General features: G+C 39.8%; 2 protein-coding genes across 5 annotated transcripts in view; both read left to right on the top strand.

Moving 5' to 3' along the window:
* The window catches only part of LOC119257525 (OX-2 membrane glycoprotein-like), a 32,709-nt gene extending 20,203 nt beyond the window's left edge, over positions 1–12,506 (top strand). For 2 of the 4 annotated variants that reach the window (XM_037525560.2, XM_037525559.2), the window contains one exon: positions 434–2,108. In XM_037525560.2, the coding sequence (XP_037381457.1) occupies positions 434–617 (184 nt within the window). In that variant the 3' untranslated portion in view covers positions 618–2,108. Of the gene's footprint in view, positions 1–433 lie in introns of all 4 variants that reach the window. The other 2 variants (XM_037525562.2, XM_037525561.2) reach the window with 2 other exon arrangements.
* An 862-nt stretch (positions 12,507–13,368) lies between these two features.
* On the top strand, positions 13,369–14,687 carry LOC119257527 (ras-related protein Rab-38-like). The gene has a single exon (XM_037525563.2). It carries the CDS (start codon positions 13,369–13,371, stop codon positions 13,993–13,995), a length of 627 nt encoding a protein of 208 aa, XP_037381460.1. The 3' UTR covers positions 13,996–14,687.
* The last annotated feature ends 2,980 nt before the right edge of the window (positions 14,688–17,667 follow it).

Raw genomic sequence — 17,667 nt, 5'->3', positions numbered from 1 at the left:
ATGCATACAAGACCTAGGGTGTAAGCCAGAGGTGCGGGAAGTGAGAGAATTCACCAGAGAGAGTGGGGAACAGAACAGGCAGATCTACTGAAATACACTGCAGAAGGGAGCAGCAAAGGGAGACAGGAGAGGTCTGTTGTGCCATGTGGGTTGCTCCTTGGACAGCCAGGGATAGAACTTGTAATGTGGTGGCTGGCAATAGCCCCTTTAACCTCTGCACCATCAGGGAGGTCCCTACCTAGGTCCTTTTAAAGAGAATCATAATTCCCTCATATCACAGTGGATCAGGAATGTTTACTTATCTATCTTTGATGAAATATACACAAGGATAATTTGATGTCTCTTGATCCTCCTGTTATATCTCTTCTTAAAATCTATTAGGGTAGGAATCATACATATTCAAAACTAATATCTTGTTTTTTCTTTTATCCAGAATTGTAGGGGAGTCAAATAGAACCCTGAAACTTATTCTCTGGTCTACTAAATATGACTCAGAAAGAAAACGGGAGGAAAAGTACTGTTCTCCAAGAAATCAAATGAGCAAAAAAAGGTGGGCGTTAAAGGCATGTGCATTTGAAGACTTTTCACTGCCATCTAAGCTACACTGTGCTGTGTGAGTTCCAAGAGGAAATGCTTTGACCTCTCAGGTTTTTGCAGATTTTGTGGAGTAATGCAGAGTTGAGCTATTGAAAGGACGCTGGACTTAGAATCAGGAGCCACAGCGGAGGGGTTGTCTTGACACTGACTGGTAGCAACCCTCTGTTAGTCAAGGAATCTCAAGAAGCTTCCATATCTGTGTTTAGAAAATAAAGGCTTTGGATCAGATAATTGGTTATTGAGCTCTAAAAATGGATGTGATACGGAAGAGAAGCAGAGAGAAAAGAAGTGAACAAGAGAGAGAAGAGAGAAAGATTAAAGACCAAAGAGCCTTTGTGAAACTGTTAGGGGGAAAGGATGTCCTGAGCTAATTCAATACAGGCTTTGTGGACTCCACCCCCACTCCTGACCAAAGGGATCGGGACATTGGGAAAGACAAATCCCAGCTCGGGTGAGGACCCACAGCCAGGCAACCCATTTTGTATCAGGCTGTCCTGTAACAAAACTACACTACCTTTGCTTGCTCTTGATGTTATGTCTCTTCTTCCCTTATTGTTCTTAGGCCCGTAAGTCTGTTTCCTTGTAGAATCTCCAACCCTCCTTGTTATTGGGGCTATTGTCCAGCACTTGTTTTCTATTCACTACTTAGCTCTCTGGTTTCTTTTCACTGGAACTCTTCACATTCTTCTGCGAGGTTTACCATGATAAGGGACTGAATTTATAATCAATTAACATTGGCAGCCTTAACTTAAATATTTTTACAGCAGAATAAAAATTGTTAGTCTTATCAGCTCACATTTTTGACAAAGCATGCATTTTTTGTCCATCTCTCATAATCTAGCTCTATTTCAGTCATTCTGAATTTAGTCTAGTATGATGAAAATATATCGTGAAGACAGACATTTAGGAGGTCTCTTGAATAGCAGTGAGCCAATTCCTATGTTTTGTCTTTCTTGACTTCTTTTCCCAGGACTTAACTTCTGACAATAGCAGAGGGAGCATGTGTGAATATACAAATCCTTTTGTTTTAGGGGAACAATTTTGAATTATCGAATAATCATAAGAGCAAATTAGTGACTTTTCTGGTATCTTTTCTTTTTCTTTTTTTTTTAAAGATTGATTTATTTTTGCATACAAGAACTGGGGTACAGGCCAGAGGCTTGGGAGGGTGAGAGGATTCACCAGAGACAGAGTGGGGAACAGAACAGGCAGATTGACTGAAACACACTGCTGAGGGGAGTAGCAGGTGAGGCAGGAGAGGTCTGCTGCACCATGTGGGCTGCTCCCTGGCCAGGGACGGAACTCGTGCTGCAGAGGCTGTGGATAGCTTCATAGGTTGTGTCTTAACACCTTGCGCCACCAGGGAAGTGCCTATCTTTGCTTTGTTGTCTTTGTCAGTGACCTAGGAACTAAAAGTTTTGTTCTGTTTTTTTTTTTTTTTTTTTTACTGTTGCATTGGATATTTATATATTTAGAAAGCTTTTAATATGGTATTTAATTCTTTATAATTTCTTATATTTGTATTAAAATACTGAATAATTAAAAACATCAATTCAAAATATTTGGCTTATGATGCTCTCTTGAGAAATGTGCAAATTAATGGTAATTCCTGCATTTTTCCTGTGTGTATGAAATCCTCTCTTACCTCTTATTTCTTATCCACTAAAAGATGCCAATGACATTTATTGCAGTCACAAATCAGAATTTCCTTCTTTGGACAGTGGGAACTCCTGCAAGTTGGTGCCTGTGTCCTTTTAACATGACCTGGTCAATTCTGGAGCATTTCCCTCTATGTATTTCTGATTTTGCTAATAGAAAACAAGCTCACAGAGTTTTGAATTTAGTAGTAGTTACCAGCATGCTTCTATATTGGTCTCATTCCTGAATTTCACCAGAATAGGTGCCAGATCAGGCAGGATAACTTAAAGCAGCACATTTAGGTCTCAGGCTTTTGTATGCTTGAAAACGTTATTGAGGGCCCTCAAAGAGCTTTCAGAGAAAGTAAACTATATCTGTTGATGTTTTTCATATTTGAAATTTAAACTCACACATCTTAAAGACAAAGATACAAGCATGCACACATTTAGTCATCAGAATAATGCCAACATCATATATCATGCAGCTTCTGGAAAACTTCACAGCACTGTTGTAAGAGAACAAAAGTGAAAAGGCAAATAATATATCGGCATTAATTATGGCAATAGTTTGACTTTGTGAACCCCTGAAATTGTTTAAGGGACAGTGGTGGAAACTGCTCTCTTGAAGTATAAGCAAACAAGGAGAAGATTTGATGAGTTGCTCTCAAAGAACACCTTACTAAACAGCCATCTTCCCAGTGCTGAGGTATTCTACCTCACCACCATAACTTTTGTTAGATCATTACCTTTCTGGGAGTTCCTCCGAAAATCAGAGCATCTTAAGACTAATCTTTCATTACTAATAATTCAGTTTAAATTGACTTATTCAATGGCGTGTCAGTTACTTTGCAGGATATTGAGAGACTTGGACTTAAAATAAGTTGGCTTTTATGGAAAAGACTTAGGAGGGTAAAAGAGAAATGAAAACAAGAGGGCACAGGAGCATTTCAGAGCATGTGGCTTTGCCTGAGAAAGCTGGTCCCTGGAGAGCACTTCTCTTTCCCTACAAACTCTTGCCCTCTTAACCCTGAGAGGGCCTCAACAACTTCCCCTACATTCATCCTGAACCTTTCGATGAGAGGTACTTCTTGGGAATTTGTGAATTGGAAAGGGCTTGGCTTTGCATATTTGAATAAGATAGAAAGTTCCCAACATTTGAGTCAATCTGAGTAACTCAATCAGTAACTCAATCATAAACATTTAGAAAAATTCCAGGCTGGTGGTAAACCTTCATGGAGATACAGGAAAACAAAAGAAGCCTTTAGGTGCTTAAATAAAACTAAAACTGAAGATAAAGATGGGGGAAGTAGCCAGAAGATAAAAAATTCATTATTAACAGATTAGATGACATTTCATAAGTCAATGTTTGAAGAGTATAAAATCCATATTGTAACTAGGGATCAATCACTTTGGATAAAATAGTGTTGTTTTCTTTTTTAAAGATTTATTTTTATTTATTTATACAAGCACTGGGTACAGTCAGAAGCGTGGGAGGGTGAGAGAATTCACCAGAGCCAGAGCGGGGAACAGAACAGGCAGAGTGACGAAGTACACTGCTGAGGGGAGCAGCGGGCGGCAGGAGAGGTCTGCGCGCCTTGTGGGATCCTCCTCCGGTGGCCGGGGAGCAGCCGGGGATCGAATCAGCACTGCAGAGGCCGTGGGCAGCTTCGCAACCCAGCGCTCAACCGCTGCGCCACCAGGGAGGCCCTGGATAAAATAGATTTATGAACCAGCTTTCTTCTGTGATTCATCTTGGCTCAGCAAGAAAGAGATTTAGTTTTTTAAAAAATGAACCTTCCTAAATTAGTTCTTCTCAACTGTAATGTTTTGTTTTTAATGTTTGCTTTCAAGATATTCCAGATTTGAGCTCATTCTCTCTGCCACAGCTGCCCAGGCTAATTAACCTGCACAAGGCCACACAGCCCAACTTTGTAGATATGAAAAATGAGGCCCCAAGTTTTTCAGTCTCTTTCATTTGTGAATACTGGAAATGTGAAGCACAGTTGAAATTCCAACTCCCAATTCCAGGTTCCTCGCCCAGAAATCTCTCTGTCCTTCTACTCCTACTGGGATTCATGTGCTATGTGCTGTTTGTTAATATTATCACTCTATCAACATATTTAGAATCCAACTCCTACCTCCAACTCCCTACTACCTGTCTCAAACCATCCTTATTCCCCCCCCCTCAGATTGTTGCCATCACCTTCTAATTAATCTCTGCTTCTGTTTTCTCCCTCTTTTAATCTACTCTCATTACTGTTTCAAAATGTAAGTCAAGACAAATCATTCTTCTGCAAAAAATTTCTAAGTGTGTCCCTTGGTATTCAGAGTAGAAGCCAAAGTCTTCACATAGGTTATGAGATGAAGTAATTGGCCTTTCTTTACTCACTGAAATAATCTCTGACTCTCTTCCTGCAGATCAGGAGGGTATTTCACTAACATGCAGACATGCTTCCACCACAGGGACTGGCTGGCTGTCACTCTTTTCTCTGTCTGAAGTGTTTTTCTTGCATCTAGATAGCCACATAGCCTAGAAGTCCTTTCCCCTGACAAATTCTATCACCTCCATTGCACTCATCCCTTTCTAGCAAGCTATATGCTTTACTTACTTATTTTTTTTTATATTATCTGCTTCCTTTCATTAGATTGTAAGCTTCATGAAGGTAGAGATTTTTATCTGTTTGCTTGCTTGCCTGTTTTTCCATATCACCCTGGTATAAGCTGTCAGTAAATATTTCACAAATGAATTGATTTTATACTCATGCACTATAGGAGAGGAGAATAGTCCAAACATCTTGTCATTGAAACACCTTTTCTAACCCATAAGAGAGTGTGATTGAACTAGGGAGTGGAAAAAGGACTTTTAAGACTTGGTCATCATGTGGCACAGAGATGGCCATGGTAGATTTAGAGCCCAAAAAAGGGTTTTAAGTTCCATCCCTGGCATTTAAAGACATGGTGACTTGGGACAGTCACTTGATCTCTTTGAATTAACATTCTCTCCATTACAAATTGGGTGTGTACCAGCTATGTCTTACTGAGTAACTATAAGATTCAAGTAAGAAGGGATGATTCTCCAAATCTGTGCAAGTTTATGTGCTGAGGCATGTCTGCCCTGTGACTTTAAAACTTCCACTAAACAGCAAGGCCTCATGTTCTCAGTTTCTTTCCACTTCCTTCTAAACCTTACTGACATTCTTACTTTTGTCCAGAAGTGCCTGTGGAGCTGACCAGGAGGTAAGAGTGCTGCCCTTTGGCTGAACAACAGAAAACCAACTGGGCTTTGCTTCAACAGAATCAGAGACCCACAGTGCATCTTCAGGATGATTTGACTTTTTCTTGTGCTGATGATAAGATAAAACAAATGAAACTTAAATTTAAAGTCTATATAGCATTGACTAAGTACAGTTTTGCCATTTTAGTCTAGAGTATTAACAACCAGAACCTGACATCATGGATGGCAGAGAAGCCTCCAGAATACTTCCCAAGGATGCCAAAATTGAGATTCCCGAATTCTCTACTTAGAGTTTTGCTTTACTAGATCTAATAATAGGTCATGATAGAAATACCTTGCCAAAACTTGAAAAGTTCCAGAGCACTCAAGAGGTACTTTGATATTTTTAAAGTAAGTCATAAGACTTAGATGCTGGAATACTCACCAGAAAGAGCAGCAACTTAAAAAGGGCAGACCTTTCCTATCTTGCCCACTGCCCCCCTCAGCAGTGCATTTCGTCAATCTGCCTGTTCTGTTCCCCACTCTGTCTCTGGTAAATCCTCTCACCCTCCCGCGCCTCTGGCCTGTATCCCCGATCTTGTATAAAAATAATTTTTTTTTTTTTTTTAAAAGGAGCTATGCGTTACTGGAAGTAGCTCTTAGTTTTCATTCTATTTTCAGGAAGTCACTGAAGGCTAGCTTTCCGATGATGCACTTTAAGTACCACATAATTCTGGACCTAGGGTTACTATATCTAGAAATTTCATAGACAGTTGGCTTCCATTTTTTTAAAATACAAGACAGTAGTATAACTATCTCATGTGAAAATAAGTCCAGCAATGGCTTTAATTAAATGCTGTTAAGAAATATATTGATTAATAGGCCAGATGGTTCTCAGGTAAGCAACATCAAGGAGCACTAAATTTTCATCAACAGTAAGCATTCTGATGAAAACACAGTGACTCTTTGTGTACCTCTGAGTGGACATGTCTGGCCTAGGCCGTGTTTGTGAGGTATAGCTTAAAGACATCCTAGAATTTCATTCCCCCTTCCACTTGTCCCAGTATTTCTGAGAAGCCTACTCAATTCTACAGCTCCCCAGATGTGGTTGGAAATACCTAGGGAAAGGATATGCTTCTCTCTACTTCATATTATACATAACTTTAATTTGCAAATCCCTTGAAAAGAGAAATTATTGCTTAAGTCTACTCCAGGTCTATCAAGTGGATATTGCATTTAGTTTGACCAGTGTCTATCCTCAAAGTGTCAACATAAGACACCATCTGCGTAAGGGAATGTTAGCAACAGTTTGAGAGGTACAGCCTCAGGTGAATCAGTGTGGTAGAGTGCAAGAGTCTTAGAAAATGAAATTCAAAATGACTTCAGAGATGAGGAAACTAGAGGTCTGGAAATGTTAAATGACATTGTATTATCACTGACGCCACACACGTCTTACTATTTTACCACATTAGACAGAGAATACGCAGGAGAAACTCCCAAAGTAGCTACAAATACTCTGTGACCTCACAGAATCTAGTTAAGGGACAAAAGGGGACAATTCCACTGAGAAAACCATTTCCTACATTTAAATATAGCTTTGGGATTTCAGAGCTTACTGGAATCCAAAACTTTCCGAGCTGCCACCCCTATATGAGATTTAAAACTCGATCAATTTGGTTTTTGATGACAGAGATGAAAGAGAGAGAGAAAGAGAGAGAAAGAGAGAGAGAGAGAGAGAGAGAGAGAGAGAGAGAGAGAGAGAGAGAGAGCATAAACGCACATTCTTTGCCAGGGAGTGGAAAGTTTCCAGATATATTAGGTCAGATATAAAAGCAAAAATACTCAACCACTTAAAAAGCTAACACTTATGAAGACAAAGCTGAATTTCCGTTCATGCTCATTAAGTTTTAAAAGCTTTCAGAGACCTTTTCAGTGGTGTTGAAAAGAAAACACGTGGTTTCATGTTTACTTAGTTTATCAAAAGAAAGAGATGGAATAGAGAGTATGAGGTCATTAGATGAAACTCATAATAAAAACCCAGGCCTCCCGACACATTACACACTGAAAACTTGAAAGTACTTAAAAAATAATACGAACAGCTAACATTTATTAAGCACTTTGTTATTTTACCAGACACGGTATCATCTTTCATCTTCACAATAATCCTATGGAGGGGTACTGCTATTCTGTTTCACAAACAATAATACAACTAAAATAAATACCCTGGATGATTGGGAATAATAAGTCATTTTTTCAGTTTAAACTGGCAGAACTAGGTATAAATTGATGAAAAGAATGTTGATGTGATACAAATTTTTGAAATACTTGGAACAAAACTTGTGGGAGAACTTCTCCAGAAAGTAACACTATATAGCCCAGCCTTTGATGTTATTAATCATTCCATTTCACCCTTTTGTAAGGTAATCCATAGTACCTGAAAATGGGAAATTACTTGGAAAATGGGTGTATTAGATATATTATTATTTACCAGCCCGAGATAATGGACAGTGATGTGAGTAAAATCTGGAGATTCTTGAGAAGTGATTCCAGAGAAGGGAGTCCAGAAAACTGTATTTAGAGATACATTAGAAAAAATGCATCATGACTTTTCCAACCATCCCATAATTTAAGATAAGAACCTTGTGATGAGACTCTCCTGGATTATCTCCAAACCAAGAGCAGATTGTCCATTGAGCATTTGGAGGGTGTGTAATCCTGATTGACCTTGATTTTAGACTTCTAGTCCCCAGAAGCATGAAAGAATAAAATTTTGTAGCTTTTAGCCACCAAGTTTGTGGTAATTTATTATGGAAATCATTAGAAAATAATACAAGTATTCAGAGAACGGAATTAGAACAAACTGAGTGAAAATAATAGGATGAGCTTGTTTAATTGTTGAAATTGCTCAGAAGTGTGAGAAGCTGAATTAAGAAAGCTTAACCTCCAGCAACTGGAGTTGTGATTTAATAGTTGAGTGGTCAGGAAGGAGAGACAAACATATTTCTAGATATAGTTTTCTGGACTCCCTTCTCTGGAATCACTTCTCATGAATCTCCGGATTTTACTCTCATCATTTTCCATTATTTCTGGCTGTGTAAACAATATATAGTTAGATCCAAAGAGGAAGATCCCAAGGTCCCAAGGGAAGCTAAAAGTTAATTTCAGTCATGCCTGGAAAATAGATTGGGAGTGTCTGGCACAGCTTCCTATCTTCAGCCATCTCCCCAGTTGATCACCTGATACTTTTCTATATGCTTTCCTACAGGCAAATAAAGACACCGTTTTCTTTTACTATTACAAACCCTTTGTACCTCTAGAAGCTTAGGGAAACAAAGCTTGCATAATTTCATTTAGCCTTAAAGCCATCTAAAAAATTTTTTCTTATCTTTTTAGAGAGAAACAATCGAATCCAGGCACAGGTACTTGATGCGAAATTGCATCAAACCAGCAGCTGTGTTTGCTGCAGTTTTGTATTCAACTTCACGAAGTTTCCCTTGGTCGAAAATGCACTAAATCAACCCCAAGCTCAAAACATCAGCAAACAGACAGAGACAGCAGAAAGGAACACCTGATTTCCATGAAAAATATAGTAATACTGTATTAGCTAGGGGAGCTCCTTTTTGTGTTGCTGTATGGTTGCACACGACAACATAAATTGGTCTAGAATGGAACCTCCCCTTGTTGGCAGAGTCACCCAAAGGAATGGAGAGATCAATAATAAACCCAGCTGGTGTAATATTGAATTGTTGCAAAACCAACTCATAATGGATAGCAAGTAAAAACACTGTACCCATTAAAATATGGCATTATTGCCATATGCAGCAACATGGATGGAGTTAGAAGGGATCATGCTCAGTGAAATAAGTCAAAAAGCAAAAAAAAACATCGATGGTCTCACTTATGGGAGGAATATGGGGGAAACAAATAAGGGATCAGGAAAAAAAATAACAATTAAAAAATATAACAAAACCAAACAACAATAAGAGACAACTATAAATCAGAGACATTCTGCAGGGGAGAGGAGGGAAGGAGACCCAAATGAAGGCAGGAAGAGCACAATCGACTACAGTGATGGTGCACGGGTGCATGGGTGGTGGAAATTCTATGGAGACTACACCTGAGAAAAGAAAGCAAACAATGTAAAAAAAAAAAGAATAATGATCTAAAATATATATAAAGTATAATTTAAATTTTTTTTTAAAATATGGCATTATTGAGAAAATCAAACACATTTGAAACATAAAGTAAAAAGAATGGAATCCAATTAGATGATCTGATCAGAGGGTTTTAAGAAACCAATGCAGTTCTTTTTTATTTTAGATATTTTTTACATTTTTCATTTTTGTACAATGTACGCATTTGCATCTTGGTTATAGTCCCTGTAAAATTCCCTTGTTTTGATACTACTCCCTTCTCCCCCCCGTAGTGTGTCTCTGGTTTATAATTGCCTGCTGATTTTGATTTTTACTTTATTATAAATAGTCTTTTTCCTGATCCCTTATTAAGGTTTTCTAAATTCCTGCGATGAGAAAGACTATCAGGTATTTTTCTTTTTCTTTCTGACTTATTTCACTGAGCATGATCCCTTCCAGCCCCATCCATGTTGATGAATATGTGATGGGGTAGTTCCAAGAAGCTCTAGTTTTGGTATGAGCTGGTAAGTGGAGACCACAAGAAACTCAGGCTGTGTCATCAAGTGCATGACACAGTCATTGAGAACACAGAAATTTTGGAGAAGTAGGCTGGGCTTGCTTTCGTTTTCCAAAAAGAAATGATAACATTAGCATCTAGAACTAAAGCTCTAGTTTCTACAGTAGTGCTGCATTAAGACTGTTCCCTGATTCATTTTTTACTTAACCCTCAATAACTGTTTTAATTTTATTTACTTTATTATTATTGAAGTAACACTGGTTTATAATATTGTATATAATTTAGGGGAATAGGTCCACACCTCCCGCATATATATCACCACACCTACCACCAAAGCACCCTTATTTCTTTACAGTAGTCCACTGAGCTCACTCCTCCTGTCCCTCCCTCCATCCTCCCCTCTACTAATTGAGTAGCCTCAATTCTACAGTCATATTTCTAAGGTTTGTTTTGGTTTAGATAGAGAAATTCAACAAATGAACAGGTCCCCGATTTATTTCCTCTGTGGACAAAACTAGGACTGGTCTACAGGTACAGAAGGGGCAGGAACTTTAAAAAAAAGGTGACCAAAATTCTTCCCAATCATGAGAGACATTGTATTAATTGCCATCACCATTCTTCAGGGTGTTGTAGTGTAAGTGATAGGTCTCTTTAGGAAAAATGACACATTAACTCAAACTGACATTAAGGAAGGAACAGTTGGCATCCAATCTTGAAACCACATTCTCTTAGTGGTTTTGGATAGCATGGGCTTACCCGGTTCTGGAGGGTTTCAATTTTTGAAGGTAGAGATGATACTAATAAACTTTACATCATCACCTTGTACAAAGCAGAAACTTGAGGGAAATTCCTGTGTGTTAGAGGTGAAAGAAAAGCAAAAGGGAGCTAAGAAAAAGAATTTTGTCTCCCAAAGTCAAATTACTGGTCTGTGATTTACCCAGAGCAGATACCCCTTTCTTGGTATTAAAAGCAAAGTACCAAGACACCTGTTGGTATTAAAAGCAAAGTCTGTCTCTCAAAAATAATGACTGATGTCTTCATTGCAGTAATAAGTAATGATACAAATTGGCCTTGACCCTACGGGTATTAATTTTATGTGAAAAGTAAAGCAAGAACATGCCGTTTGGGGCTTTGTGAAAAATGACTCTGAATATCCATCATCAGATAGCGAGATGGAGCACCAAAACTTTGCTTAATTCTGGCAAGAACCCTCCCCTACATCTCTTAAATATAGCATCTTTGTCACGTCACTGCCACCTAGCAGCAGTTACTAAGAGACACCCAGGACTGATTTGTTGGAAAACACTCATTCCTCCTAATACTGATCTTTAGAAGCTGCTGTCAATCTCCTTTCTTAACACTACCTCCCACAGATTTCTTGTCCTGAAGTCCTTCATCTCTGCTCTCTGGACTCATGACAAATCAGCAAACTCCAGGGTCCCTGCCCTTTTTTCTATAGGTTTCCTTTCATCTCTTGCGCTATGTAAATCCCCCTCTCCTAGCCCAGGACAGTGTTTCCCGTAGACCTCTGCAGTGGTCTTGCTTTTTTTGTAGCACTGCACAGGGGCATGACTAGGGGAGGTACCTTTTATATCCCTCTTTGCCTTTCCTGGTTTGTTTTTATTCTGATTCTTTGAAAAGTCCCTTTCTTGAACCCCAAGTCCTCAGTTCACTAGCCTTGTTCCTTTTATAGTCATCTCCACCACCATCACACTTGCTCATTCCTTGAAGGTCTTAGTTTCTAAGTGTCACTGTCTCCAAAACTACTTCTGTTATAATTATTTGTTCTATCAATAGAAGGAAAAAAAAAGCAGGTACAGGCCAAAGGCGCGGGAGGGTGAGAGGATTCACCAGAGACAGAGTGGGGAGCAGCAGGTACAACAGGAGGGGTCTGCTGTGCCATGTGGGAATCTCCCTAGCTGGCTGGGAATCGAACCCGCACTGCAGAGGCTGCGGACAGCTTCACAGCGCTGTGCTCAACCCGATGAGCCACTGGGGAAGACCTCTGATACTATTTATACTAGAATATTTAGTGACACACACATTGCAGAAGCATTTGGTAGTTACTGCCTATACAGTTGTGCTCTGTATAAAAATTTGTGTTTGTTTATTTTGGGAATTATTTACCTTTCTTCTGTGTTTCTTACCAAAACTCTAAACACTCTGGTTTTTTGTTTTGTTTTGTTTTGAATTCAACTATATGACTGGCTCGATTTCCAAGATACATCTGCAGAAAACAAAAAGAATTGAATATACTAAGTATTTTTCTGATTCTCTTTCAAACTTTGGAGTAAAAACAAGCTTTAGTCAATAGCATGTGACCATGAAAGTTTCTGAATGAGAAGAAAAAAATAGACAAATAGATGATGAAAAAATAAATATGGTATTGTTGGTTTAAATTTATCTTAATGCAAATAAAACAATTTTAAAAATAATTTTGCTACTTTGTATATGCTTTGTATTAAATATATTTAAGAGAGACTCACATAGTGGACAAATGATTTTAACTGACACACTTAGAGGGATTTATCCTTTGTTTACTGTCAATTTTCAGTGCAGTAGATAATCTGATTTACTCAACTCATGAGTTTAAGTTTAAAGAAACTGAAATTAAAAGCATCACATGTAAATATACAAGTTTCATCATTAGTTATATTAGGAAAGTTTTGTGTGTGTGGTTGGCAGGTTTGCTTTTGCAGTCTTGAGGTTCTTGGGGCAATCCATCAGGAACTGTGACTGCAGCTGGAAATATTTACAGGAATGTAAATAACAGGTGTGCAGCTTAATGTGTTTAAATCTATAGGCACACACAAAGTTCTGGATTTATCCATCTATTTGGTGAATTATAAGCATTTAAAATATAAAGTTTATATACAAGTATCTAAAAGATTATGCACATTGTTAGGAAATGTAAACTACTCTAATGATAATAAATAAACACATATCTTGCTTAGTTTCAATCTAAAAATTCCTGATATACTAGATTTGCTATTGTGTTAAAAAGCTTAAGAAAAGCAGCATTTTCAATGTAGAGCTGCTGTAGACTGGATGTCGGGACAGCACAGTTACTGTAAGCATTGTCCTTAGCACACAAAAGCCTCTATGAGACTTAAAAAAAAAAAGCCCGAGTCTCTCCCGCCGAGCCCGAGCGGGAGCCGGCCGTGCCCTCCCCGCCCGCCTGGCGCACCGGGCCCCGCGCCCTCCCCGCCCGCCCTGCGCACCCGGCCGCGTCCTCCCCGGCCGCCTGGCGCACGGGGCAGGGGCGCCAGCATGCAGGCCCCGCAGAAAGAGCACTTGTACAAGCTGCTGGTGTTTGGTGACCTGGGAGTGGGCAAGACCAGCATCATCAAACGCTACGTGCACCAGAATTTCTCCTCGCACTACCGAGCCACCATCGGCGTGGACTTCGCGCTCAAGGTGCTGCGCTGGGACCCGGAGACCGTGGTGCGCCTGCAGCTCTGGGACATCGCGGGTCAAGAAAGATTTGGAAACATGACTAGGGTCTATTATCGAGAAGCTATGGGTGCATTTATTGTCTTCGATGTCACCAGGCCAGCTACATTTGAAGCAGTTACAAAATGGAAAAATGATTTGGACTCAAAATTAAGTCTCCCTAATGGCAAACCAGTTTCAGTGGTATTGTTGGCCAACAAATGTGACCAGGGGAAGGATGTGCTCATGAACAATGGCCTGAAGTTCTGCAGGGAGCATGGTTTCGTAGGATGGTTTGAAACATCAGCAAAGGAAAATATAAACATCGACGAAGCCTCCAGGTGCCTGGTGAAGCACATACTTGCAAACGAGTGTGGCCTAATGGAGTCCATTGAGCCAGATGTTGTGAAACCCCACCTTACACCACCCAAGGCTGTCAGCTGCTCTGGTTGTGCCAAGTCCTAGCAGGCTTCTTTGCTGGAAGATCCTAGATATCATCTCATCATCTCCTGAATCGTGCCTCATTTTTTACCATTTTGGGTAAATGTCAGGATAGGGCTACACATGTGACAAACCAAAGATCTATGCCTGTGTCTTTTGTGTAAGAGAGAGAGATAGCAAATGTTCTTTTTATGTATTTCCCAGCACCAGCACAGTGTTTACAATCCTTTTAAATATTTAGTCTGTTACAGAATTGTGTTGCAGCAGCTGACCAAAAATTCTGCCATTCCAAAGCCAGCCCTGCTATTTGCTTCTTTGAACCAGTCGAGGCCTCAGGTTTTAGAGAAAGGGCAGAGTAGCAGACTGGCTGTCAAGTTAAGCACAGGCATTCATGTTGCCCCTGGTGTCTTTGTCCAGATTTCTATACATTGTCTGCTGGTTTGACAGGCCTATTGAGTAGAAACAGTATTTTTTCCAAAGATAACTTCCATTGTCTACAGAGCTAAGAGCTATCCCGATTTAGCTCTCAGAGTCATGTACACAGGCTTCCTGGGCTTTGTTGCTGTTATTGTCTGTTTAACTGAAAACTGTATGAAAAGATAGATGTGCCCCTTATATGTGCCCTTTTGTTAACTTTCTCAGATTCAAGTTGTGGGACTCGTATGTATGTGTGATATATATTATATATATTTTCACAAGTGAAAACTAAAACATTAAAAGATGTTGAGTTCCTGTTAAAAAAAAAAAAAAAAAAGCCCAACTGATGTCAGCCTGGGATGGATCCAGAATATCTTTCTGATGGGAGTGACTCTGAGGCTGGAAATAAGGAATCTGAGTTAGCCAGAACAATAAGAACCTGAGTGGAAGAGATGAATGATGCTGAGCAGGGGGCCAGAAAACTTCAGTAAAAAAGTAGATACCAACTCTTTAATTTTTTTTTTTTTTAAGAGATTTATTTATTTATTTATTTATTTATAGAAGCACTGGATACAGTCAGAAGCGCAGGAGGGTGAGAGAATTCACCAGAGCCAGAGAGGGAAACAGAACAGGCAGACTGATGAAATACACTGCTGAGGGCAGCAGCGGGCACAGCAGGAGAGGTCTGCGCGCCATGAGGGACCCTCGCTGGCCGCTGGGGATCGAACCGGCGCTGTAGAGGCTGCGGGCAGCTTCGCAGCCCAGTGCTCAACTACTGTGCCACCGGGGCGGGGTGGGGGGGGTACTCCTTAATTGAAAAAGTTTTCAAATGCAGCTAAAAAAAAAAAAAAGCTCTTCAAAATGCCCACAGCTTCCAAAGTACAGCCATCCGTGCAGACATGGTATGGTATTCATTGCCAACTGGGAGACAAATAAGGTTTGTGCTTTCTTCAACAGAGCTGGGCTACAGCTCAGTGGCTCAGGAAGCAGCTCAGTTGTCTCTCCCTTTCCTTCCTTCCCTTTTGAAACTAGCAGAGCTTTTCTGATGGGCAGTGAAACCATGCCAGGTGCGCCCCTCCCCCCCCCACTTCTGGCTCTAAGTTGTAATTCTGCACTAAGGTCAACACACCTGCGTGAATGGGAGGAAGTGGACATCGGATCAGGAAGAGACATATTGAATGTAACACAATGCCAACAGGCAGCCACCCGCCCTGCCGCTGGCCTTTCCAGGGCACCCCCTCCTGCCTGACCCTCTCTCTGCAGCGCTTCTTCTGGACTTCCTACGGTTGGCCACACTGGGCGCACCTAGCTACTTTCCCAGCTCAGAGCCTCCGTTCTCACTTGCTGTCACCTCTCCCTTGAACATGAACCTTCTCTGTCTTGTCCACCCGTTTTTGCAATGTCCAGAACAGAACATTCACACTCCTGAGAAAACATCTGTGGGTGCCTGAATGGAGTACAGGGAGTACCAGAATGCTGATTCAATGGCCTCGTCAGCACTGGCTTTAAATCACCCACTGGGCAAAGACACTTCTGGGAACTGCCAGACTGGCCTTTGCCTTCCACACAGGAGAGGCCTAGCCAGAGTCCTTCTGAGTTCAAGATAGTGGAACAAGCAACCTTCTGGAATACTTACAAAGCACAACCTTTTAAAGGCACAGAGACCATCTGTGTATGCAGGCTTTTTTTTTTTTCTCATCCTTGGTCTCCTAAGTTTGACCCAACCCCCTAGTGTAAGAGACCAGAATAAAGAAGTGCCACGTTGGCAGGTAAGAGACTGATTGGCACTGTCTTTTTTTATTTACCAGCTCTAGGTCACTGAGCAACTTGATGGCTTCACCATACATTTCTTTCCTTATACATTAAATGAATTAAAGACAATACTTGGCCTAGAAGGTTGCAAAGAAAATACTTCAAAGATTTAGTTTATCCCCTGAAGAAGTGTGTGTTCAATCTATGTTAACTGTATTGTGGGTTTGGATAATGTTATTAGTTATAAAGTGAAGATAACTTTCACTTGGTGGGTTCAGACTCTTTGTATAAATGAGGTTTGGCAAATGTTTAATTATTTTTTAGTAGACTTTCCTATGGTAGATTTTTGAAAGTAGATTTTGATTCTAGATTCATAGCAAAATTGAGCAATGGTAGTTTTCCATATACATCTTATGCCTCCTCCCCACACTCAGCCTCCCCCGCCACTGTCAACATCACACTCCAGAGTGACATCTGTTACAAATAATGAACCTAAAGTGATAATCATTTTCACCCACAGTCCATACCATACATTAGGGTTAATTCCGAATGTTGTACCATTCTATGGGTTTTGGCAAAAGTAGAGTGGTATATATTTACTACAATAGTATCATATAAAATATGCTACATTATAATATAGTGTAATATAATATAGTTTCACACTCTGTAAACCCTTTGTACTTGGACACCTATTCATCCCTCTTCCCCTATCCTCTAGCTGTCACTGATCCTTTATCCTCATCAGTTTTGCTTTCTTCAGAAGGTAGTAGAGTTGGAATGTCATAGTCTATTGCCTTTTTGGATGGTATCTTTCACTTAGTTGTGTGCACTAACATTTCTTGCATGTACTTTCATAGGTTGGTCACTAGAGTCTTTTTAGCACTGTATGATATTCTACTGTCTGGATGAACTACAGTTTGTTTATCAATTCTCTAAGGATAGCAGGGTTGCTTTTAAGTTTTAAATTGTTACTATTAACATGCCTGTTCAAGTTTTGGGGTGGAGTTATCAACTCCTTTGGAAATAATACAGCATGCAATTGTTTGATTATATGCCAGGCTGTCTTCCAAAGTGACAAAGTCCCACCAGAAGTGTGTGGGGGTTTCTTTTGCTCCACATCCTTTCTAGCATTTGGTGGTGTGTTTTTGACTTGGGCCATTCTAACAGGTGTTTTACTTACAACGGTACCTTGTTGTTTATACAGATATTTACTTGCCACCTGCATATCTTCTTTGATGAGGTTTCTGTTCGGAATTTTGATCTTTTAAAAACTGAGTTGTTCATTTTCTTCTTGCTGAATCTAGGAGCTTTTTATATATTTTGGATAAGTTGTTTATGCAATATGCATTTTGCAAATATTTTTTCTTAGTCAGTGACTTGTGTTGTCATCCTTAACTGTGGCCTATGGAGAGCAGAAATATTAATTTTTTTTATGTTATAGAGGCATGTTTTATTTATTTGTTTGTTTGTTTGTTTGTTTGTACATGCACTGGGTACAGTCAGAAGAGCAGGAGGGTGAGAGAATTC

Source organism: Talpa occidentalis, unplaced genomic scaffold (genome assembly GCF_014898055.3).
Source record: "Talpa occidentalis isolate TD23 unplaced genomic scaffold, MPIMG_talOcc4v2.1 talOcc4.4, whole genome shotgun sequence".
NCBI classification, from domain to species: Eukaryota; Metazoa; Chordata; class Mammalia; order Eulipotyphla; family Talpidae; genus Talpa; species Talpa occidentalis.
This window is presented reverse-complemented; position numbering and strand designations above follow the sequence as displayed.